Below are 24,838 nucleotides of genomic sequence, written 5' to 3'. Positions count from 1 at the left end.
AGTTCGCTTATAAATAGGTCACGTGCTCTGTTAGGTTTTTTCCCCTCTGATAATAATACTAAATGGGTTTAAAGGGCAATACAAAAATGGGCTTTAAGTCAACTAAAACCCATCGGATTCATTACTAAATTGTTGTTTGTCCTTGTCCTTGTATGAACCTTGATCACTAAACGAACAACACACCAACTAAACATTAATAACATCGACATTTAAACGAATAACACCAGCAGTCTTCGATTAGTCGTTGTTATTTGTCGATGATAGCAACTTACAAACGAACATTATGTGAAACTCTGTAACATCAGATCCTTGAAAGTTTATGATCACAATGGATATCTTGAAAACATACGTTAAAGAGGTAAAATATATTTATATCTATTAGATTAATTAATTTAAATTTAGAGTTGAGATCGGAGGAACCAGGTTTTGAGAAGGGTTGGGGCTTAGGAAAAAAATAATTAATTTTTAAAATTCAGAAAAAGATTAGATTTTGAAATAAAATGTTTTATACTGGAGATTATGAATATTTTAGATATATATATATACGGAGAGCATCGGAACAAATATTAAATGAGGCAAAATTATTCATCATTTTTGGAAACCAAGTTGATAATTCTCTAAAACAAGATATTAAAAATGTTTTGGATCTTTTAACTAAAGGAGGCATGGGAATACTGTACCTAGGATTGCCCAAGCAAAATTGTGGATCGAAGATGACAGTTTTCTCCTTTGTACAAGATCAACTCAATGAACGCGCCTAACACATGGTCATCACGATTGCTATAAAAAAAGAAAAAAAATAAGTCTAAGTAAAATCTGTGATTCAACCGGTTCCCACATTTGTGATGTCGTGTTTCCTTCTTCCATAAAGCAGTATTGACAAATTAAGAATTACAATTTCAAATTTTTGGTGGAGCTCAAAACAAAACATCACATGTTTACATTGGATTGCATGGGATGGAATTTGTACCTCAAAGAATATGGGGAGAACTAGAATTTCGAGATCTCCATGATTTCAATATAATGCTTCTTACAAAACGATTATGGAGACTAATTCAATTTCATCGCCCTTATTGGCACGTGTTTTAAAAGAAAGATATTACAATCATGCATCTCCTTTAGAAGACCGGCAGATGTATTCACCATCATCCAAATGGCAGCGAAACAAATACTTAAGTCGGGTTTACAGAAAACCATTGGATCCGGTCATGATATGAGGGTTTGGAGTGAGCTTTAGGTCCCAGATTCAGTTGCTCGACCACCTCGACCTGCCAACCACATTGTTTACAGAGTGCCAGACATACCATGGATTTTACCATTTTTAGACCATGACATATGACCTATTTAGAGTCTATTTTAGAGTGTTTTCAGGTTTAGGTACATTCTGGAGAACTATGATGATTTTGGAGCTTTTTGAGGTGCAGAACTACACATAAACGTCAGATGTTTAGATATGGATGGAGACCTTAATAGGTTGCGATTGAGCCCATATTTTGATACAGAATAGAGCTTTGGGTTATCGCCGGTTTGAGGTTAATCAGCATCTTATAGCAGACGTTATGCATGATTTACTGAAGAGTGGTACGTCTGTGATACAAGCCTAAGCTAACAAAGGCTAGATCACAAGGCAACAAGAGTTGTCAAGCTTGAATGGGTCGATTGTCGCCACAAAGGGTTGCGGAAATATCCCTTTGATAAGACCAGAAGCCTGCGCCTATGTGAATCCACACAAAGACAGAGACCTACACTTGTATCCTAGAATGAATCCACAAACTAAGGAGACAAGCAAACGGACAAGAAATCTAAAGGAATCCACCTAAAGACTAATTGAACAAAACAAAGACAAACTTTGTAAACTGAATAATACTTTATTGATTTCGTGCAAAGGTGATTTACAAATGAGACTTAGCTCTGTTTAAATAGAAAAGAACACAAATGCCTAAAAGAATAACTTGGAAAGAAATAATAAGTGAAAAACTAGCCGTTGGACTTAGTTGGTGCAGAATCTGTCCATGTATGGAAGTTGTCTTCTCTCCTTGTATCTTGTGAGTTTGGGCAGAAATAAATGCATCCGTGGGATCTCCTTTGATGTCTGGATAGTCTCTAAGTCGTGCCTGAACAGAAGGGGAAAGAGCCGTTGGTCTTTAATAACTCCAAGTGTGAATGCATCCATGTAAGGTAAGTTGACAAATAAGGGATTCATCTTGATCATGTGGCTGCTGGTGCATGGTAGAAACTCTCCCACTGCTCTTAGATGTAATGAATAATCTCCTGGTTTCCACACGTGAGTTTGAGTTGCACACTCCTTAAGCAAAGAATTACTTTCCTTAATTAGAACCAATTCGGATGCAGTGTAGATAGTCTGACTTGTAACTGGCATATCTCCTAAACCATTACTCTTTTTGGTATGAAACCAATTCGCTGCGTGCTCTGGTTGAGTTGAGAATCTATAGAAACTGGTTTCACGGTTAAATTCCTTATGGTTGCAAAGATATCCTTCTTTGAGTGCACCTATGTCGCTGCTGGCTCCAATGTAGCTTGTATGGTTGATCTCATGAGTTGGTGGTCCAGCTACTGACTTTAGGTCCTCATCAGTCTGTCTCGCGAAAGGAAGCTCTCGAGGAGATGAATGAATGTCGATCGACGACACATCCTTGATGTCGATCGACGGTGATGCCAGAAGACGGGTCGAGTCTATTTCATGACCGACTTAAGCCCATAAGCGACCACAATTTACAAGAATGCCCCTGGATGACTCTGGCTACGCTTTCTTTTACTTCTTTAATTCATAGTTTTAGGGTTTGAGAGGAGATCAATTCTCCTTCAGAGGAGAATTGATTGGAACTCCATTGGTTTTACCATTGATTTATTAACTGTTATATTATTGAAACTATGATTTGTGTTATTGCTTGCATGTCTGAGTAGTCATCTTGTTAGATTTAAGGATTTCATGAGCTTATTGTCAAACTGATAATCAATAAGGATTTCTAGGTTATCTATAGATCTCTACACCAGAATAGTTTGTAATACTAGGATCTAGAGTAGTTAGAAAGCATCACAGTGTGACTGATTATTTAAACCTAGAATCATAGGACAATTAAAAAGCACAAAAATGCAATCAATTAACAGAACCCGAACTCCAGTGGAGTTTTGAAGACTAACAAAACAATTAAGATCAATTGGTTTTGTGAACAAATCAACTAGCCATTTCTTTGACAAAGTGTTCAGTACTTTTTATTCGCCAAATAGTTCTTTGATGAATTAATGTGTATGTCATGTTATTGGTTCTTTAGGTGGAGTAGTAAAATGATGGGTCACCTATCAGAAAGTAAATAATGATATCGTGTGAGTGAGGTCAAAATACGGAAAAATGTCATATGCTGATTACAGAATCAGTAAAAAGATTTTCAAGTCTTTAAAAAAAATTAATGCACCGCCCGTTGTACGAAATGGGTATACATAACAAGTGGGTATGAAAAGTCCATTAACCGTGAGTGGTCAGAATATTAAAGAAGATTTCTATTTTTTATATACTTTGGCATGTAAAAATTTTGAAATTAAAAATTAAAAATTTTTATTTCTATTATTTGTGAAGTGATTTTTCGCATTCGAGCTCTCACATTAAAAGTAAGTCTAGTTAATATCGTTTATACCTTCAATGAATAAAATTTATAAATTAGTCAAAAAATAAAAATTTATTTGATTAGATAAGTGATTTTGGATAATAATAATTATCATCCAAAATATAAAAGATATATTTTAACTAAAGGATAATTACTATATATATATATTGTGTTATTATCTGAAAATATCTTTTAATAAAAATTTAAACTTAAAAAAACATAACTAAATACTGATCAAATAAATTTTTAATTTTATATAACTGAAAATAAAATATTGAGGATTTTTAAGATTTATTTATTAATAATGAATATAATGTACAAAAACTTTCAAAATATTTATAATACATAAGAATTTTGAATGAGTACATAAAAGTAAGTTATCATTACATCCTCCTATATATTAATTGAGAAGTCACTTTAGTGATTTATGCTGACGTGTCGCTCATAGAAGAACTCTCCAATTAATTGTTATAATTTTGATTGGTTGATGGTTATTTATTTTTCATTTATTTAATTAAAGTTTTTAAAAGGAAACTATCATAGAATTACCTAATCTAATCTATGTTTCTAAACATACAAACAATTAAGCATCTTAAACATAGATAAATTAACATAATTTGTTTATAGAAATAATTAAATATATATATATATTACATTATATAAATTGATAAGATACATATAAATACATATTATACTATGGAAACAATTATAAAAACGGTTTTATTATGTTTATATTAGTAGTGAATAAAATAAATCATAGATTTTAGAAAACTAATTAACATAAACTTAATAAAATTAATTAAATTTACTCATTCACTATAAATATAGTACAAAAATGTGTCAAATGAATGCAAAACAATCAAATATATAATTTTAAAAAAAATCCAGTCATTTTTTAATGACAATGTGATATCATATATGTGTTACCACTTTTAGAAATGATTAAAATATTTTTTATATTTTAAAACATAAAAATTATATGGTAAGTTATTTAAATGTATATTAATCATTAATTTTTTTATTTAATTCATCTGTTAATATAAACAGATTAATTAACATTATTATATGGTAAGTCATTTAAAATTATATTATTTGGTAATTCATTTAATTTATTTTATGGTAAGTAATTTAATTATATTAATCAATGTATTTTCCACTGTATTTTTCTATAGTTAATATTCTATTCATATAATTCATAAAGCTTGAATTATAATAAAATTAGCATGCTTATTTTTAATAGAAACAAATAAGACATAAATAAGAGAACAAGAGGGAAGAATAATAAAAATGTGTTTGTTGTGTTCTTGGTATTAATATTCTTATATATTTAATTTTTATTTGTTTGTCGATGTACATGTACTTTTTGTGTTACTATAAATGTGAACTAATTAGTTTTATCTGTTTTTAAATGTTAAGATAAATTTAGTAAGAAAGTTCAATAAAAATGATCATCTCTACAATTGTTAAAATCAAAGATGGAAAATACAATATAAATTAAAATTAAGAAAAATTATTTAAAAATTAATGAGATGTATTTTTACGCTATAATTAGAATTTAAAATGTACGATAATAAAATTTCAATAAAATTTATACAAATAAAAATATTTTATTTCATATAATATTAGATCTCACATTAATCATCATATATATTAATTTAGAAATCACTTTAGTGATTTATGCTGACGCGTAGCTAAGAGAAGAGCTCTCCAATTAATTGTTATAATTTGATTGATTGATGGTTTTTATTTTTCATTTATTTAACTAAAGTTCTTAAAAGAAAATTCATAGAATTATATAATCTAATCTATGTTTACAAACATACAAACAATTAAGCATCTTAAATATAGATGAATTAACATAATTTGTTTATAGAAATAATTAAATATCTAGATTACATTATATAAATTGATAAAATACATATAAATACATATTATACTATAGAAATAATTATAAAAACAGTTTTATTATGTTTATATTAGTAGTGAATAAAATAAATCATAGATTTTAGAAAATAATTAATCTATACTTAAAAATATTAATTAAATTCACTATATATATAGTATAAAAATGTGTCAAATGAATGCAAAACAATCAAATATATAATTCTAAAAAATTCCAATCATTTTCCAATGATAATGTGATATCATATATATGTTATCACTTTTAAAAATGATTAAAATATTTTTATATTTTAAAACATAAAAATTAGATGGTTAGTTATTTAAATGTATATTAATAAAGAAATTTTTTATTTAATTCATATATTACTATAACAGATGAATTAACATTATTTCATGGTAAGTCATTTAAAATTATATTATTTGGAAATTCATTTAATTAATTATATGGTAAGTAATTTAATTATATTAATCAAAGTATTTTTCACTGGATTTTTCTATAGTTAATACTATATTAATATAATTCATATAGCTTGACTTATAATAATATTAGCATGCTTATTTTTAATAGAAAAAATCAGACATAAATAAAATAACAAGAGGGAAGAATAATAAAATATGTTTGTTGTGTTCTTGGTATTTTATATTCTTATGTATTTAATTTTTATTCGTTTGTCCAGGTACATGTACTTTTTTGTGTAACTATAAATGTGAACTAATTAGTTTTATCTGTTTTTAAAATGTTAAGATAAATTTAGTAAGAAAGTTCAATAAAAATGATCATCTCTACAATTGTTAAAGTCAAAGATGGTAAATATAATGGAAATTGAAAGTAAGAAAAAATTATTTAAAAATTAATGAGATGTATTTTAACGCTATAATTAAATTTTAAAATGTACGATAGTAAAATTTTAATAAAATTTATACAAATAAAAATATTTTATTTCATATAATATTAGATCTCACATTAATCCTCCTATATATTAATTGAAAAGTCCCTTTAGTGATTTATGCCGACGTGTAGCTCATAGAAGAGCTCTCCAATTAATTGTTATAATTTGTTTGGTTGATGGTTTTTTATTTTTCATTTATTTAATTAAAGTTTTTAAAATTAAACTATTCATAGAATTATCTAATCTAATATATGTTTCCAAACATACAAACAATTAAGCATCTTAAACATAGATGAATTAACATAATTGGTTTATAAACATAATTAAACATCTAAATTACATTATATAAATTGATAAAATACATATAAATACATATTATACTATAGAAACAATTATAAAAACAATTTTTTATTATGTTTATATTAGTAGTGAATAAAATAAATAATAGATTTTAGAAAACTAATTAATCTAAACTTAATACTATTAATTGAAGGGGTTCTTTCAAAAATGACTCAAAATTTCAAGTCAACCCCAAAAATAACCTACGTTTTTTGAAATTTTGTTTTGTCCTATTTACCCTAGAAGCTCTAGTTATTCACAAAAATGCCATTATTTTTTTTCAAAAATAATGTTTTTACCTTACCATCTTCATCTTCACCAAATATTTACAACTTGCCATTGACATCAATACCTCCAGCACCAGGAACTACCAAATTGAGAGTGTTAATGCTCTAAAGTTTCGAACTTTTTCTCATCCTTTCTCATTTCCTATCCACACAAACCACATATCTTACACTCTCTCTCAAAATTCATTTAAAAAACTAAAGATTTTGATTACAAATTATATAAGGTTCATAAGGTCTCGATTCTTGGTGATTAACGAGTAGATAGCTGTTGTGGTGACGTTCTGGGTGATTGGAGAAACCACGCAAGTCATCTCACGAGTTCAAGGTATGAAATCGCGAACTACATTTTATTTTTCAGATATGTTCGATGAAGAAGACTTCTAAAGAAGTCTTCTGGTCAATGCATAGGTTAATTTTGCAATTGACCTTTTGCAATTGACCTTTTGTGTGTGTTCTAACTTTCCTTTGTAAAAAAAAATTCGAAATTCCCAGAGAAGTCTTCTCGGATAAACATGTTACTTTTAAATTTGACCGAAGTTGGTCAGAAATTTGACTTTTTGTAGAAGACTTCTATAGAAGTCTTCCTGGGAAAAACTTCTAAGGAAGTCTTCATGGAAAAAACTTCTACAGAAGTCTTCTGAAAGTCTTTCCTAAGTCTTCTCAATCTTGGAAGATGTCTGCGTGGGTTACTTTTGCAATTATAAAATAATAGTAAAAAATTTAATATCAATGAGAAGAGTGAAAGATGAGAATCATGGAATGAAAAATCTGCAAAAAAAAAAGAAGATAAATTAGTGAGAATACATAAGAAAAAGTGAGAAATGGATAAAATTTGAGATTCGAGAGAGGTTGGAGAGTTTTAGAGTGAGAAACATTACATTTTTGTTGTAGTCATTTGAGAGGAAGAAAGAGAATGTGTAAATTTTCTTTATATATGGAGACAAAAATTCCAATTAGGTTAATTATTTTCGACCCAGAAGACTTATCTAAGACTCATGGAAGACTTATCTAAGACTCATGGAAGACTTATGGAAGACTTTGATTTAGGCGGGAAATCTAAATTTTACTTAAATTTAGACGGGATGTGTCGGAAGACTTCTTTTTAAGTTTTTTGTGAGTCTTCTAGACCCTAAAATCAAATGACTATGCAAACAAAAACCTTTTTAAACTTAAAAAAACTTAGAAAGTGTTTAAATCAAATTATTAGATAGTTACTAAATATATATAGGTCAATTTGAAAAAGGAAAAAAATGAAGATAAGATTTCAAATCTAACCCTAAAGATACATACAATACTATAACATATGTTACCCAACCCTAAACCAATGACTCATGAGCCAATATACATTCACTAATCTATGTTGAAAATAATTCAATTTCAGATGAACTAAATTTACATCATTAAGAAATGTTTATTATTACATGATTTCAATTTTTTACCTATCAAAATATTTTTTATAAAATTATAAAATTATTTTTAAGATCTACTGAACGAGAAGACTTACAAAAAAGTCATCCTAGAGAAGACTTCTTTGTAAGTTTTCTCTAACGGAGGGTTATAATGATAAAACCGAATACAAGTTTTTTGTTTGTTCACAAGAGGGCTGTTGTAATTTTCACTAAGCTTTTGGGGTTACTTTTGGCAAATCTCCCTTAATTAAATTCACTCATTCACTATATATAATATAAAAATGTGTTAAATGAATGCAAAACAGTCAAATATATAATTTTAAAAAATTCCAATCATTTTTCAATGACAATGTGATATCATATATGCGTTATCACTTTTAAAAATAATTAAAATAATTTTATATTTTAAAACATAAAAATTATATGGTAAGTCATTTAAATGTATATTAATCATTAATTTATTTATTTAATTCATCTGTTAATATAAACAGATTAATTAACATTATTATATGGTAAGTCATTTAAAATTATATTATTTGGTAATTCATTTAATTTATTTTATGGTAAGTAATTTAATTATATTAATCAATGTATTTTCCACTGTATTTTTCTATAGTTAATATTCTATTCATATAATTCATAAAGCTTGAATTATAATAAAATTAGCATGCTTATTTTTAAAAGAAATAAATAAGACATAAATAAAAGAACAAGAGGGGAGAATAATAAAATATATTTGTTGTGTTCTTGGTATTATATATTTTTATGTATTTAATTTTTATTTGTTTGTCGAGGTACATGTACTTTTTTGTGTTACTATAAATGTGAACTAATTAGTTTTATCTGTTTTTAAATTTAGTAAGAAAGTTCAATAAAAATGACCATCTCTAAAATTGCTAAAATCAAAAATGGAAAATATAATGTAAATTGAAAGTAATAAAAAATTATTTAAAAATTAATGAGATGTATTTTTACGCTATAATAAAATTTTAAAATGTAAGATAATAAAATTTTAATAAAATTTACAAAAATATTAAAATTTACACTAATAAAAACATTTTATGTTAAACACTAAATTAAAAAAAAAATAAGTGAGAAAGTGTGATTTGGAAAAAAAATTATGAGAAAAATTGTTTAAAATACCATTTTCCTAATACATGTTTTTATGTTTACCTTAGCCAAATTTATTCTTAGTTTTAAAGAGATAAATCCTACTATATATTAATTGAGAAGTCATTTAATTGACTTTTGATTATGTGTCTTTAATAGGTTAAGTTTTAAAAATAAATTATAATTTAATTGGTGGTTAACATTTATTAGTTATTATTTAAACCTGATCTAAAAATTAAAGGTAATCCTAGAACTAATTAATACAAATTACCAAATAACACAAAAATATTACAAATAATGATTTATGGTAACTAATTGTAGAATTAGAGAAATAATATATATGTTTTATCAATTTCTTTATTTTTATGAATTAGTTATATATAATTAAATAAAATACTTTAGCATTGTTATAGAAATGGTTATATATTATTTTATAAAAGAATTATATTTGTAGGTAAGGAATTATTATAACTTTTATGTTTTTAAAGCCCACACAAAACCGTTTACAAAAGATCTTTCATGATAAAATCATCCGATCATTGTATTGGTCATATTAGAGTTACACAAAAAAACACGCTCTCTTTTTTTTTTTCTTGAGAGCTAGAGTATTTTTGGTTTTTCATGTGTTAAACTAAAATATAAAGTAATTGTACAACCAATTATCTGAATTAATTATAATATTCTTTTCTGTAAGAGAAAGATTTTTAATGACTAAGGTTTATATTTCTGAACTATTTAAAATTCACATATCTTCTAAAAATATATACTAAAATTTTTGATTATCCAAATATTTGAAATTAAAAATTAAAATTTTTAATTTTTAATTATTATTCAAAAATTATAATAGTGTAAAGATAATTTATATTTCTTTATATAATATAACTACCCACAAAATTGCGGGCAAACACCTAGTTTTTTTAATTAATAATCCATGTATTAATAAATAATTATAAAATGTTTATGTGTGGATGACAAAGCAACTTAAGGAAATCAACATAATCTCCCATACTGTTCACTGGAAGTTTCATATACTAAAAAGGAAAAAAAATCTTCTGTGAACTTCTCTTTCCTTCTTCATTGGAGACATAATATCAAAAAAAAGTAATACAAGTTGAACTATAAAAATCAGAGGCATTGATGTCCCAGAGTCCAGAGATGGAGAATAACCTACGAAATAAGGTCAGGTGATGCAAGAAAAAGGCAGAGGTCAGCTTTGTACATCAGAAACTGTCAAAATTTTCAGATTTTGCTTTCTGTCTCTTTCTTTGAGTTGTTTATTTCAACTTGAACTTGAATTTACTTAACAAGATAGAATATTCTATGAACATTATGTTTTATTATTTTCTGATTGGACTCCTTCAACAATATATACTTTTAACTGAATTAGACAAGTTCTCGTCTCAATGGATATCTATTCGTAGTTGCTTATATTTGAAATACTGTGTGCGATAAATTTGTCAAGAAACTAGTATATTGTTCTTAATCTGAGCAGTTCTCATCTCTGTATAGAGATTCATAGTTTCTTAATATTTAATGTTATATGGTTGAGAAGATTATTTAGTCAAAAACAAACTACTCTACTGTTTCTAATCTGATCAAGTCTAATATCAGCAGCGACCTAATCAGGGTTGGTTAATACTTAAAAATTCAAGGTCTGAATAAGGTTTGAAACTCGAAAACACGGGACCAACTAAAGAAAACAGAGAAAGCTAATGGTGCAGCACATCTTATATAAAGGCCTTTTGCTTCAGCAACAATTCCCAACATAGAATTATCACATATCTCTATATCTCCTTTCTCGAGAGAAAAGATGGGCCAAACCATAATTCTTGTAGCTATAATTCTGACTGTTGTTATGAATGCTCAGAGCACTTTCGTTGTAGGAGATGCTGCTGAGAGAAAGGTATTTGACATTAATGGATATAACTTTTTTATTAGCAAATGTAAACGCATCTGACATGAAGTGCTGTTGTTTCTTTCTTATCAAATAGGTTTACGTAGTTTACTTGGGAGAGAAGGAACATGATGATCCTGCTTCAGTCACCGAATATCACCATCAGATGTTATGGTCACTTCTTGGAAGGTATGATTCAGTGCATCTAAGTAGAAGTTTTTGAAGAACAGAATATTGAAATATATCTACTGAAAGATGGCATATTACTTACTTGATTGTTATGTTTCAGCAAAGAGTCTGTCCACGATTCAATAGTGTATAGTTATCGACACGGCTTCTCAGGCTTCGCTGCCAAGCTAACAGAGTCCCAAGCCCAGCAACTTTCAGGTAACTCTTCTTAGGTTTCTTGACTTCGCATAATCACAAGTAATTATTTGTCTGAACAAATCAAACGTCTTTTTTGAGAACAGAACTGCCTGAGGTTGTTCATGTCATACCAAATACATTGTACGAACTGACAACAACTAGGACTTGGGATTACTTGGGTCTGTCTCCGGGTACTTCAAAGAGTCTTGTACATAAGGCCGACATGGGGAGGAAGATCATTGTTGGAGTCATCGATACAGGTTTGTTGTATCTATGGAGAAAATGTCTTTAATTCTCTCAAAATATATATGTTTATTGATAGAAAGGCATCAAATACAGGAGTATGGCCGGAGTCTGAAATGTATAATGACAAAGGCTACGGACCTATACCGAGTCGTTGGAAAGGAAGCTGTGAATCCGGAGAACTCTTCAACGGTTCGATTCACTGCAACAAAAAGCTGATAGGAGCTAAATACTTTGTTGATGGCCTTGTTGCCGAAATCGGAGACTTTGATAGAGCAGAGAACGCTGAGTACGCATCCCCGAGAGACTTTAACGGTCATGGGACACATGTATCCTCAACCATCGGCGGTTCTTTTCTGCCTGGTGTAAGCTACCTAGGCCTTGGAAGAGGGACAGTGAAAGGCGGCGCGCCGGGTGTTCGTTTAGCTATTTATAAGGCTTGCTGGCTTCAGTCAGGGTCCTGTTCAGGAGCTGATGTCTTAAAAGCAATAGACGAAGCTATACATGATGGTGTTGATGTTTTGTCACTCTCTTTAGGATCAAAGGTTCCTTTATATTCAGAGACTGATGTGAGGGAACTGACCTCTGTGGGAGCATTCCATGCAGTTGCAAAAGGAATTCCTGTTGTTGCTGCAGCTGGTAATGACGGTCCCTCGGCTCAGACTATTTCGAATGTAGCTCCTTGGATCTTAACGGTCGCTGCAACAACTCTAGACCGTTCCTTTCCCACAGCTATTACACTTGGGAACAATATAACAATACTGGTATACCTATACACTCATGAGCAAAAATCTTTTTAAAAGTGTTGTTCTAAAGTTTCTAACACCCTTGTTCTGATGATTTTGAGTTTGTTTAATTCAGGGTCAAGCAATCTTTGCCGGTCCAGAACTCGGCTATTCCGATCTAACTTACCCACAGTCCGGGTAACATTGATTTGCTTACTGCATGTTTTGATCATTGATTGTTTAAAAAAGTTATGCCCACGAGTTATGATTGATGCCTGTCAACATGCAGTGATTGCCAGAAGCTCTCTGCTAATCCCAACAACACAATGGAAGGAAAAGTTGTGTTATGTTTCACAAGAGAAACAAGTGTCACCCCTGCGGTAGATGCTATAATAGCAGTAAGAAATGCTGGAGGTCTTGGGGTAATCATTGCAAGGAATCCTACACACTTGCTTCTTCCATCTCGTAACTTTCCAAGTGTTGCGGTAGACTTCGAGCTTGGAACCGACATTCTGTTCTACATACGCTCCACAAGGTATCATTCATCTCATTCACCAAATACTTTCATGAATTACCATAATATTTTTGGATTTTTCTCTCTCGCCAGATCTCCCATTGTAAAGATAGGGGCTTCAAGAACCCTCGTTGCACGACCTGTGGCTACAAAGGTAGCCACTTTCTCATCAAGAGGACCCAGTTCAATTTCCCCAGCGATTCTTAAGGTATATCAGCTCTTTTTATTTTACATGTCCATTCTCTTAAGTGTACCTGACTTTGTATGTTCTGATGCAGCCGGATATAGCAGCACCTGGTGTGAACATACTTGCAGCTACTTCCCTTAATGATTCTTTCAGTGTCAATGGATTCTCTATGAAGTCTGGGACGTCAATGGCTACTCCTGTAGTTTCAGGAATTGTAGTGCTCCTCAAATCATTACATCCTCACTGGTCTCCTTCTGCTATCAAGTCAGCTATTGTCACCACAGGTTCTTAGTTCTTACATCTTATTAATAATTTTTTTACTTTGACCAATAACGTTTTCAAGAAGTTATTGATTCTGAGAAACAATTTTTTTTTTTTTTGCATTGCAGCTTGGAAAACTGATCCATCAGGAGAGCCAATCTTCGCAGATGGGTCAAGCCGCAAGCTAGCTGATCCGTTTGATTACGGAGGAGGCCTCGTGAATCCAGAGAGAGCTGCGAAACCAGGTCTCGTGTACGACATGGCCACACATGACTACGTCTTGTACTTGTGCGCTGCTGATTACAGTGACATGTCCATATCCCGTGTCCTCGGAAAAGCAACCGTCTGTCCTACTCCCAAGCCTTCGGTTCTTGATCTCAACTTGCCTTCCATCACAATCCCAAACCTTAGAGATGAAGTCACTCTCACAAGAACAGTCACAAACGTTGGACCTCTCAATTCAGTATACAAAGTCGTGATCAATCCTCCAACGGGAGTTAATGTGGGTGTTACACCAACGACATTTGTGTTTAACTCTACAGCTACAAAGTTATCGTTCACGGTCCGCGTCACGACCACACATAGAGTAAACACTGGCTACTTCTTTGGAAGCTTGACTTGGAGTGACAACATGCACAATGTAGCCATCCCACTATCTGTGAGAACCCAGATCCTGCCACGATACTATGACGAGAACTGATGAATCATAATAAGCCTAAAGCAGATTTGTGAAAAGAATAAAGCTGATTGGTATAATAGTATTGTGTAGTTTTATTATTATTTGTTCTGTCATATTGTATAATTTATGTTGTTAATAAATCCCTAAATGGAATTGTCATTAAGAAATTTAGTTAGTTTATTGATTTATACTCACCAGTAAGATCAACGGCAAGTTTGAATCGGTGCCGAACGTGACTGGCCTGAGCATTTCCATGGATGAAGAAGATTGTAGGTAACTTGTCATTGATCATTATTAGCATTGAGAAAGTAGAATCGATAATTATTGATTGTATGTAACTTGTCATTGTTCCCAGTGTTGATGAGGTCGATGTAGACAATCATATAGAGTAGGATGCCATTGGTGTTGTAGATAAAAAGTGATGCATCGGCAATGGAGTTTGTAAGAACAGACAATGGCTGAACTAGAGATTGATGTCTTGTGCTGTTTCTGAGATATTTACTATCTTATGGTTGGTGAAAGAGAAAATGACGTATTTCAATCAGAACAATTTCGATCTTGCCAAATACAATCTAAATAGTTACTAAATGATAAATAAAATCTAAATAGTTACTAAATGACAAATACAACGTGAGTTTAATAAAGAATTAAATTTTCTGAAAACAAAAATTAAATTATCTTCCCGAACATGCTTCAATAACTCAAAATACTACTTTGACTAGCAAATCGTTAGTTGATCGATAGAATAGATAAAGCGACCTCGTTTTGTGTTTGAAAATAAAAATTTCTCAAAACTGTTATGGTAGGGATTCAAACCAGAGCAAGGACACCAACTTCACATAAATAGACTAAAAACTCGCCCACTCATATGTCTGTTTTTATGATATAACATTTTTTTTCTTGGTACAAAAATATAAAAAAATGAAATAACATCTTTTATTTGACGTTGTTGTAGTTGAAATATTTGTTTTTAAATTGTTACTATTAGGATTCGAACCCAAGCTTAGAGCATCTCCAAAAAGACTCTCTATTGTAGAGTTTACAAAATTATATATTTGAAATTTCAAGATGTTCTTCTCTAAAAGCAAAACTTCAAGTTTTTACAATATAGCTCTTATATTTGTCATAATTAATATAAATCCATCAAACTTTTTTAAATACCTAGCTTATAATATAAAAATAATACAGTAATATTAATTAATAAGACCTTACACTAAAATATAAAACTATAAATAAAAAACATAATTAAATATTACAGTATAAGCAAAATACTAGAGTATTCCATAAAACTATTTCTCTCATGCTCCTCCATCTTCGGTTATACAAAAAATACTCTATAACTTCAAATAAAAAGTTTTTTGCTCTCTAAAAAGAAACTTCAAAACTTCAAATTTGAAGTTTTGAGGAGTGAAACTCTATATTTGAAGTTTCACTACTCAAAACATCATATTTGAAGTTTTATATTTTTATTTGCATTTTGGTCCCTATAATCACATCACCTTTATGATTCAAAAATATTTTCTTGTTTATTGTTTTAATCCTTCAAAAAATTATTTCTCATAAATATTTTAAATTTTGTTTACAGATTTTAAATTTAATACATAAAATTAAATAAAACTTTAGAATAAGATTTAAAATATTTTAAGCTAGATTTAGACAACAATAATATACAAAAAAAAAACTTAACAAAAATATTTTTAAAAATTACATGAAGACATAACTCTTATACAAATTTAAATAGTACAACAACACTAATAGTCAGGTAAGTTTGATCCAGAACCTTCAAATTTTAAAATATTGTCCAAATTTGTTTTGTGTAACTGAAGATGGTTGTTGTTGTTTTTGATGTCTTTTCCGTACAATTCTTTCTTGTTCATATCGAATATATTCACGAGTATTAATATCATCGAAAAAATTAGTCTTTTAGCAATAATTTATGTTTCTCTTTTACTTTCTTGTTCCGATCTAATGTATTTACAAGTATCAATATTACCCGATTTCAACAACTTTTAGCTCGTAATCTACAAAGCAAAAATGAGGAGAGCCATTTTTACTTCAAATTTACTAATAGATCATATATGCATTACGAAAATCATTTTATGAAATAATATGCTATTTTGTTTTAAGTATAATATTAATTAAGTTATTTTTATTTAAATTTTTATATTTAATAGAATATTTTATTAATTAATACTGTTGTAATATTTTTATATATGTGCTAGTTATTTACAAAAGTTTTATGAATTCAAATTGGTGATGACAAATATAAGGACCATATTATAAAATATAAATAGTTTTGTAGTTGAGTTTAAAGTTTTGCTTTTGGAAAAAAATATCTTTAAACTTCAAATACAGAGTTTTGGAAACTTCAAGATAGAGTTCCTTTTTGGAGATGCTGTTAGTGACTAATACACCTGACACATTAACTACTCGTGTATTCGTATTTTAACAGTTATAATAGAACATTTATATACCTACTCAAATGAAGTGAATCATCTTCTTCCTCTAGACACCAAAGCAATGAATGTGGAAAACTTTCACAGTACTCTTATGACAGAGATCTTCAACACGATTAACAAGATTAGTTGGAGTAGAAGAGACGGGGCCACAGGGGAACCAAGTTCCATGACCATCGATTGAGGTAAAAGCCAAAGAGGACCTGACATTGTAATTTGTTCTCCTCGGATTGACAACATTGACAACGTCGGAGCTCAATGATTTTGTGGAAACATTCTCGACTCAAAGAAGCTTCTTTAGTCGAATTCATGGTTGCTAGAATGATTACGGGAAATTATCTGACAAAAATGTTTTAGTACATTAACTTATCTACATATTATAAATATTATATGCATCTGACGTAAATATAAGTAGACCTTGACCCGTGCGGTCGCACGGGTTGTTAATTTTAAATTTCAATTTGCGTATGTATTTAATGTATATTTGTAGATGTAGTCGTATTTGTAAATGTAAATGTTACATTTGTGCTTAATTTTATATTATTTCGTTTTAGCGTAAAAAGTATCATTATATTAGATATCACATAAACAAAGTCAACATTTATTAAATTAGATCCACGTCTAAAATATATGGTGAAAATAATATTAAATGAAAAGTACAAAAATATACAACTATGAATTAGCATGCTATTTATATATGATACATTAGCTAATAAAATTCGTAAGAAATAAAATGATTGCTAGTCTTCTACAAATTTGGAACATATAAAAAATAAGATATACACAGAAAAAAATTCTGTAACAATATAACTTACATTTATTTATTTACACAAAAAAAATAAAGTAAATCTTTGTGGGTGTGGGGTGGTGGGGGAGAGTGAGACAAATGTAATATTGTTACAAACTTTTTTTTTGTATATTATTAATGGCAATACTGTTTATAGTATTTATATGAAATATATAAAATAAAAGATTTTTACTGAATTTATTATGAATTCAATTTAGGAAATGCTTTATTATTTTTGAAAAAGACATGGAAAATATAGGATTAGGAGTAATTATTACATTATTAATTTTGGAAAAGACAAAGATTACTTAATAATAGGTTCATTAATTAATTCAGTAGCATAAAGTTGTAAATAAATTGCAAGTTTAAGGAGTAGTTCTTATTTGTACTTCTATTTTAATAATATAGATTTGTAAATGTAGTCGTATTTGTAAATGTAAATGTTACATTTGTGCTTAATTTTATATTATTTTTTTTAGCGTAAAAAGTATCATTATATTAGATATCACATAAAAAAAGTCAACATTTATTAAATTATATCCACGTCTAAGATATATGGCAAAAATAATATTAAATGAAAAGTACAAAAATATACAACTATGAATTAGCATGCTATTTATATATGATACATTAGCTAATAAAATTCGTAAGAAATAAAATGATTGCTAGTCTTCTACAAATTTGGAACGTATAAAAATAAGATATACAAAGAAAAAAATTCTGTAACAATATAACATACATTTATTTATTTACACAAAAAAATAAAGTAAATCTTCGTGGGTGTGGGGTGGTGGGGGAGAGTGAGACAAATGTGATATTGTTACAAAATGTTTTTGTGTATATTACTTTTTGTGTATACTATTAATGGAAATACTGTTTATAGTATTGATATGAAATATATGAAATAAAAGATTTTTAGTGAATTTATTATGAATTCAATTTAGGAAATGGTTTATTATTTTTGAAAAATACATGGAAAACATAGGATTAGGAGTAATTATTACTTTATTAATTTTGGAAAAAACAAAGATTACTTAATAATAGGTTCATTAATTAATTCAGTAGCATAAAGTTGTAAATAAATTGCAAGTTTAAGAGGTAGTTCTTATTTGTATTTGTATTTTAATAATATAGATTTGTAAATGTAGTAGTAGTTGTAAATGTAAATGTAAATGTTACATTTGTGCTTAATTTTATATTATTTCGTTTTAGCGTAAAAAGTATCATTATATTAGATATCACATAAACAAAGTCAACATTTATTAAATTAGATCCACGTCTAAGATATATAGCGAAAATAATATTAAATGAAAAGTACAAAAATATACAACTATGAATTAGCATGCTATTTATATATGATACATTAGCTAATAAATTTCGTAAGAAATAAAATGATTGCTAGTCTTCTACAAATTTGGAACATATTAAAAAATAAGATATACACAGAAAAAACTTATGTAACAATATAACTTACATTTATTTATTTACACAAAAAATAAAGTAAATCTTCGTGGGTGTGGGGTGGTGGGGGAGAGTGAGACAAATGTAATATTGTTACAAAAAATTTTTGTGTATATTATTTTTTGTGTATATTATTAATGGCAATACTGTTTATAATATTGATATGAAAATATATAAAATAAAAGATTTTTATTGAATTGATTATGAATTCAATTTAGAAAATGTTTTATTATTTTTGAAAAAGACATGGAAAACATAGGATTATGAGTAATTATTACTTTATTAATTTTGAAAAAGACAAAGATTACTTAATAATAGGTTCATTAATTAATTCAAGGGATAGTTCTTATTTGTACTTCTATTTTAATAATATAGATATCAGCTAGTGGTTAGTGTGCTTTGTCAAGGGAGTGTCTATCGTATGGTTCAAAATCCCTTGAACATAGTATTTGTTTTTACTTTCATCTACAGACAAAACAAAACGATGTGTTAGTTGACCGGTTGAAATACGCCATTTTGGTTCCTTTGAAAAGGAACTGATCTTTGATCCACAGTGTAAATATATAGGGTTACAGTATTAATACACGTTCACAGTTATTTTTTTGGTTCAATTCTCATCATAGTAATTCTGCAGAATTTGCGTTCTCACGGACAAAGGAATTATAACGTCATGCACAGAGTCACTCCACGTCAAGCTTCCAAAATAAAAACCAGTGTTGATCTTGTGTCTGGTCGAGACTCTGACATGATAAGAGAGCTTTTTAGTTTTAGAGTTGAATACTAACTTATTTGGCATCACGGTCACTTGAACTCCCAATGGTGGCTCGACCTTTACTTTATAGACTGAGCTGGGCGGTCCAACATTAGTGACCGTTCTCGTGAGAGTGACTTCTTCTTTGAGGTCTGGAATTGTAATGGAAGGTAAGTTCAAATCAAGAACAGATGGTCTGGGATTTGAACAGGTTGTTCTTTCACCGACAAGCTGAGAGATTGACGAGTCGTTGTAACCAACAGAGCACATGTAGAGAACATAGTCTTCGAGGTCCAAATCATATACAAGACCTGGTTTTACAGCTTTCTCTGGATTCACAAGCCCTCCACCATAGTCAAAGGGATCGGCTAGCTTCCGAGACGACCCTTCTGCATCAATCTGCTCTCCAAATGGATCTGTTCTCCAAGCTGCAGAGTAATTAAATCAGCATGGTCTATTTAGATTGATTGGATGAAGAAGATAAGAACCTGTAGTGACAATGGCTGATCTAATGGCAGCAGGAGACCAATCAGGATGGAGAGCTTTAAGAAGTGCAACAACTCCTGAAATAACAGGAGCTGCCATTGATGTTCCTGACAGCATAATGAATCCTCCGTCGTTTAAGGTGGTATTGGTGGTTGTAGCGGCCAATATGCTCGCTCCTGGTGCTGCTATATCCGGCTGTACTTCAGACAATTCATATGATTTATAAACAATTCTTTTTGAGTAAAATAATTTAATTGATTATGACATACTTTGAGAATAGCAGGGGCAATTGAATTAGGTCCTCTTGACGAGAAACTTGCCACCTTTGTACCAACGGGCTGTCCTACAAGGGTTGTAGATGGTTGTATCTTCAAAACAGGAGATCTGCAAACCACAAGTCCACAGAAAAATGTCTCAAATATCACCAATATACATTGTCTTTACTTACAATTCTAAGCGGTGAAGATCTTAGTCATTTAAATACCCTGTGGAACGTATGTAGAGAAGTATATTTGTCCCAAGCTCGTAGTCAACAGAAACGCATGGGAAATCATCTAAACATGGTTCGAGATCGGAGCCTGGATGTCTTGCTATGATTACAGCTAGACCACCAGCTTTCTTCACAGAACCTGCAGCACTTGATACTGAACCACTAGAAGATGATGCTGTGAAACACAAGACCACTTTCCCCACCATTGTATCATTAGAATTCAAGGAAAGATCCTCACAAGTGCTGCATTACAAGAACCAGTGTGGTGTCAAAGAACTGGGCTTCTTTATATTGCAAGATTTTGTGAATACTAAGAAACCAGAGATTTGAAAATTACCCACTAAAGGTTTCGTTGCTGTTCCCTGGATCCTCTGGGTAAACCAAGCTAGTGAAGCCAAGTTCTGGACCTGTGTACATTGCTTGACCCTGTAAAATAATGACCAAACTCAAAATAAGACACATATCATCAGAATATTTTCTTAGTAGACATATAATTTGACCCTGCAATATAGTTACCAGTATCACTTTATTGTTCCCAAGTGTGATAGGAGTGGGAAAGGACCGGTCTAGAGTAGTTGCAGCCACAGTGACAATCCAAGGCGCCGTGTTTGTCACTGTTTGAGCCTCGGGGCCAGAGTTACCACCTGCACAAACAACGGTGATACCCTTTAAGACGGCATGGAAGGCTCCGGTGGATATCCCATCGCGGATATCAGTTTCTCCATGCAGAGGAACCACAGAGCCAAGAGAGAGTGACAAAACATCAACACCGTCATGAATTGCCTCGTCCATAGCTTTCAAAATGTCAGCAGATGAACAAGTTGTTATGTCTAAATCATCCAGATACCAACAACCCTTGTACATTGCTATACGAGCACGTGGTGCCCCACCTCTCACAGTCCCTCCAGCTAGGCCCTTGTAGCTAATGTCCTGCACGTAAGAACCTGCCGCGATGGTGGCGACATGCGTGCCATGACCATTGAGGTCTCTAGGGGAAATGAAATCAAGTGATTCTTTAGAGTTGAAGCTTTTGTTCTCCTCGAGGAAGCCATTGATGAAATACTTAGCTCCTATGAGCTTTTTATTGCAGTGGGAGGAGTTGAACATCTCTCCTGATTGACAGCCTCCTTTCCAGTGGCTCGGCACCGATCCAATCCCATCGTCGTTAAATACTTCAGATTCTGGCCATACTCCTGCAATAAAAATCATAGAGAATCTAAGAAGAAGACTCTAAACCAACACTATATTTCAGAAATCTGTAATGAGCTGAGAGGAAATGTAGAATAAACAGTCATACCTGTGTCAATAATGCCGATGATAATTTGTTCACCCATATTAGTTTCATTTAGAAGATTCTTTGGACTGGAGGCAGAAAGTCCTAAGTAGTCCCAAGTCCGAGTTGTTTTCAGCTTGTAGAAACTATCCGGTATGACATGAACAACTTCAGGTAAATCTGTCACCAAAGATCAATCATTAGCAACGGAAGAAAACAAAACAAAAAAACAACTTCACACATTTGCAGACACAGGCTTCTGATGTGAGATTAAGACTGAGTACTTGCTATTTTCTTGGCTTGGGACTTGGTAAGCTTGGCTGCAAAACCTGAGAAGCCATGTCGGTAACTGTATACCATTGAACCATGGGCATCCTCTTTACTGTAATCATGGGAACAAAACACAAGACATCTGAGTAACACTTTTGACACATTACCATCATTGAGAAAAAAAAGTCTCCATTTACACACCTTCCAAGAAGTGAACACAACATCTGATGGTGAGATTCTGTGACAAACTCAGGATCATCATGTTGCTTCTGACCCAAATATACTATATGAACCTATTGATCATTGCACAGGAACCAACTTTGTTTTGGCAATTGGTCTCGGTTCATGCTGTCTGCTTAAAAATGAACTTTAAGAATTTTGAAATACCTTGCTCTCAGCTACGGCTCGTGCAACAAAAATGCTCTGCCCGTTGAGAAATATTATCAGACTTAGCACCACAAAAATTAATGTTCTGTAATTCGTCATTCCAAACTTTAGGTCAGAGAAAGAGAGAGAGATGAAACCATAATTAAGTGAATAATCATTTATATAGATGCTCTCGTAAAAGACGTGTTTTCCATTTCTTGAAATTGTTGCCAATATTCATGATTGTACAAAAGTTATTAATCAAAGCCAAGTAGCTAAAACAAAAGATATATCAAGATGAGTGCTTGGTCAACTAAAAGTCAAGTTTTATTGCAACAGTGTGAAAAGTCAAACACACCAACAGAGCAACGAGAATGATGATACACCTCAACAATTGAACAAGTTGGGTTGATTCCTGCTCAGTCTAACCTTCTGTGGTTATCTGAGTTGTACGCATGGTTGAAGTAGTCTGCACCACGATTAAAAAGATGGTTACATAAGTTAAACGCACTACAAGTTTCGAAAGATGGGAAAAAACTTGGTCAAAGTGCTCGCTTTAACTACCTCCAACGGTTTTGTAAATTTTTATTTTTAACATAGATTTTATTTATATAAAATGTAACATTACACATAAAAAAAAACATACAACCAAATGCAAATCTAAAATAAAAGATAACATTATAATACATTGAATATATAATTTTTGAAGAAGTTTTCTTCTAAACTTTCTTAATGCAATCTTCATGTTTGGATATCGGTGGTGATGCGACGGTGGTTTGGAGCATATGTTCAATGGCATATGTTCATTGCCTTATCTTTGTTACATTCTACGTATAAATCACGCGCTATTTTTAACTCATCATTATCCTTTTGTTCTGCAAATTAGAGATGGAATTATGGGTTTGTTTAGTTGTAAAAAATATCTTATATATTAAAACAGAAGTCACAACTTTGATTTATGTGTGAATTTTTTTTTTTAAATGAATCTAATGGACCTATTCCTAAAAAATCATGTTATATTTAATCTCTAATTTTATCATTTAAATTTGGGTATACCATAAATTTTTATTGGGCTATCAATAATTGGATTTAAACAATAGATGATCCATTGGATTTATAGATAGTATAAACTAAATATATATAATTTAATGTTGTAATACTATACTTCCATATGTCAATTATTTAAATATTTGTCAATGTTAACTTTTAAAATGATAAAAAAAAATTAAATAACAAAAATCATATTATCTAACAATGATTAATCTTTACTACTTTAAACCAATGATTTTTTTAAACTATATAGTTTATTTTAATAATTAAACAAAAACTAAATGTTTAATTATTTACTCGATAATACAATAGTGTACTAATCTTTATATATATAGTTATTATTTTAATAATGAAATAATATATATATATATATATATAAAAGAATATACAAATACATGTGAAAGTTTGAAACAATCTATTCAATGAAAAAAATATACCGTAAACTTATTATGTTTTAAAAATTGATAGACACATACATATATTATAATATATACTAATTTAGAATTGAAAACAAAATATTTATATTAAAATAAATAAAAAAAAACTGCGCGGTCGCGCGGATCGAGATCTAGTGGGTTTTAAAAACAAAACTTGACAACTTGGATTTAATGCAAGGGTCGACGAAGAAAAAACACACACAAAACTTTTATGACATTACCATCATTATATATGAAATAAAATCATGAAAATTTAATCAAAACATATAATTTTATCTATTTATACTAAACAAAATTGTAACTATATTTCGTTATTTAAAAAAATAATAATAACTGTTTAGAAATAAAGTATAAATTGATGCGTTAAAAAATTATGGCACAAGATTTAACATCACAAATTCAATACAATTATCAAAATCCTTTAGTAATCATTTAAACAATACTTTACATAAATATGATTACAAAGAAAAAACATAGATATCATTACAAAAAATAAATATAATTACGAAAAAATATATGAAAAATAAATTTCTAAGAAAGTGTAAAACAAAAAAAGGACCCGCCCTAGAATCTAGTATCTAG

At 30.1% G+C, this 24,838-nt stretch overlaps 2 protein-coding genes across 4 annotated transcripts; one reads left to right on the top strand and one right to left on the bottom strand.

Annotated features, from left to right (window-relative positions):
• Positions 1-232: 232 nt before the first annotated feature.
• Positions 233-15,259, top strand: LOC103853550 (subtilisin-like protease SBT3.10). Of its 2 annotated transcripts, XM_009130462.2 has the most exons (10): positions 11,371-11,463; positions 11,552-11,643; positions 11,744-11,841; positions 11,925-12,080; positions 12,160-12,827; positions 12,925-12,986; positions 13,078-13,323; positions 13,396-13,510; positions 13,581-13,773; positions 13,879-14,450. In XM_009130462.2, the coding sequence occupies exons 1-10, from the start codon at positions 11,371-11,373 to the stop codon at positions 14,448-14,450; spliced, it is 2,295 nt and encodes a 764-aa protein (XP_009128710.1). The 2 variants fall into 2 exon arrangements, with proteins under 2 accessions (XP_033140688.1, XP_009128710.1); XM_033284797.1 differs by having other exon boundaries at positions 233-11,463; positions 13,078-13,510; positions 13,879-15,259.
• A 2,807-nt stretch (positions 15,260-18,066) lies between these two features.
• LOC103853549 (subtilisin-like protease SBT3.6) lies at positions 18,067-23,897 on the bottom strand. 2 transcript variants are annotated; one of them, XM_009130456.3, is made up of 10 exons: positions 22,791-23,897; positions 22,605-22,696; positions 22,418-22,515; positions 22,158-22,313; positions 21,377-22,053; positions 21,198-21,286; positions 20,855-21,103; positions 20,640-20,754; positions 20,373-20,565; positions 18,067-20,312 (listed from the first exon to the last, which is right to left on the bottom strand). In XM_009130456.3, exons 1-10 carry the CDS (start codon positions 22,887-22,889, stop codon positions 19,741-19,743), a joined length of 2,340 nt encoding a protein of 779 aa, XP_009128704.1. In that variant the 5' UTR covers positions 22,890-23,897; the 3' UTR covers positions 18,067-19,740. The 2 variants fall into 2 exon arrangements, with proteins under 2 accessions (XP_009128704.1, XP_033140687.1); XM_033284796.1 differs by having other exon boundaries at positions 21,198-22,053.
• Positions 23,898-24,838: the final 941 nt, after the last annotated feature.

This window comes from Brassica rapa, chromosome A02 (genome assembly GCF_000309985.2).
Source record: "Brassica rapa cultivar Chiifu-401-42 chromosome A02, CAAS_Brap_v3.01, whole genome shotgun sequence".
Lineage (NCBI taxonomy): Eukaryota > Viridiplantae > Streptophyta > Magnoliopsida > Brassicales > Brassicaceae > Brassica > Brassica rapa.
This window is presented reverse-complemented; position numbering and strand designations above follow the sequence as displayed.

What these genes read in the sequence shown, in the direction of transcription:
- LOC103853550 (XM_033284797.1), top strand. Translation starts at nt 11,371, where the DNA reads ATGGGCCAAACCATAATTCTTGTAGCTATAATTCTGACTGTTGTTATG. An exon ending in CCAAGCCCAGCAACTTTCAG is followed by an intron (nt 11,842 to 11,924) that starts GTAACTCTTCTT and finishes TTTTGAGAACAG; the next exon opens with AACTGCCTGAGGTTGTTCAT. An exon ending in TGTTGGAGTCATCGATACAG is followed by an intron (nt 12,081 to 12,159) that starts GTTTGTTGTATC and finishes CATCAAATACAG; the next exon opens with GAGTATGGCCGGAGTCTGAA.
- LOC103853549 (XM_033284796.1), bottom strand. Translation starts at nt 22,889, where the DNA reads ATGACGAATTACAGAACATTAATTTTTGTGGTGCTAAGTCTGATAATA. An exon ending in TTGTGTTCACTTCTTGGAAG is followed by an intron (nt 22,516 to 22,604) that starts GTGTGTAAATGG and finishes CCATGATTACAG; the next exon opens with TAAAGAGGATGCCCATGGTT. An exon ending in AGCAACGAAACCTTTAGTGG is followed by an intron (nt 21,104 to 21,197) that starts GTAATTTTCAAA and finishes CTTGTAATGCAG; the next exon opens with CACTTGTGAGGATCTTTCCT.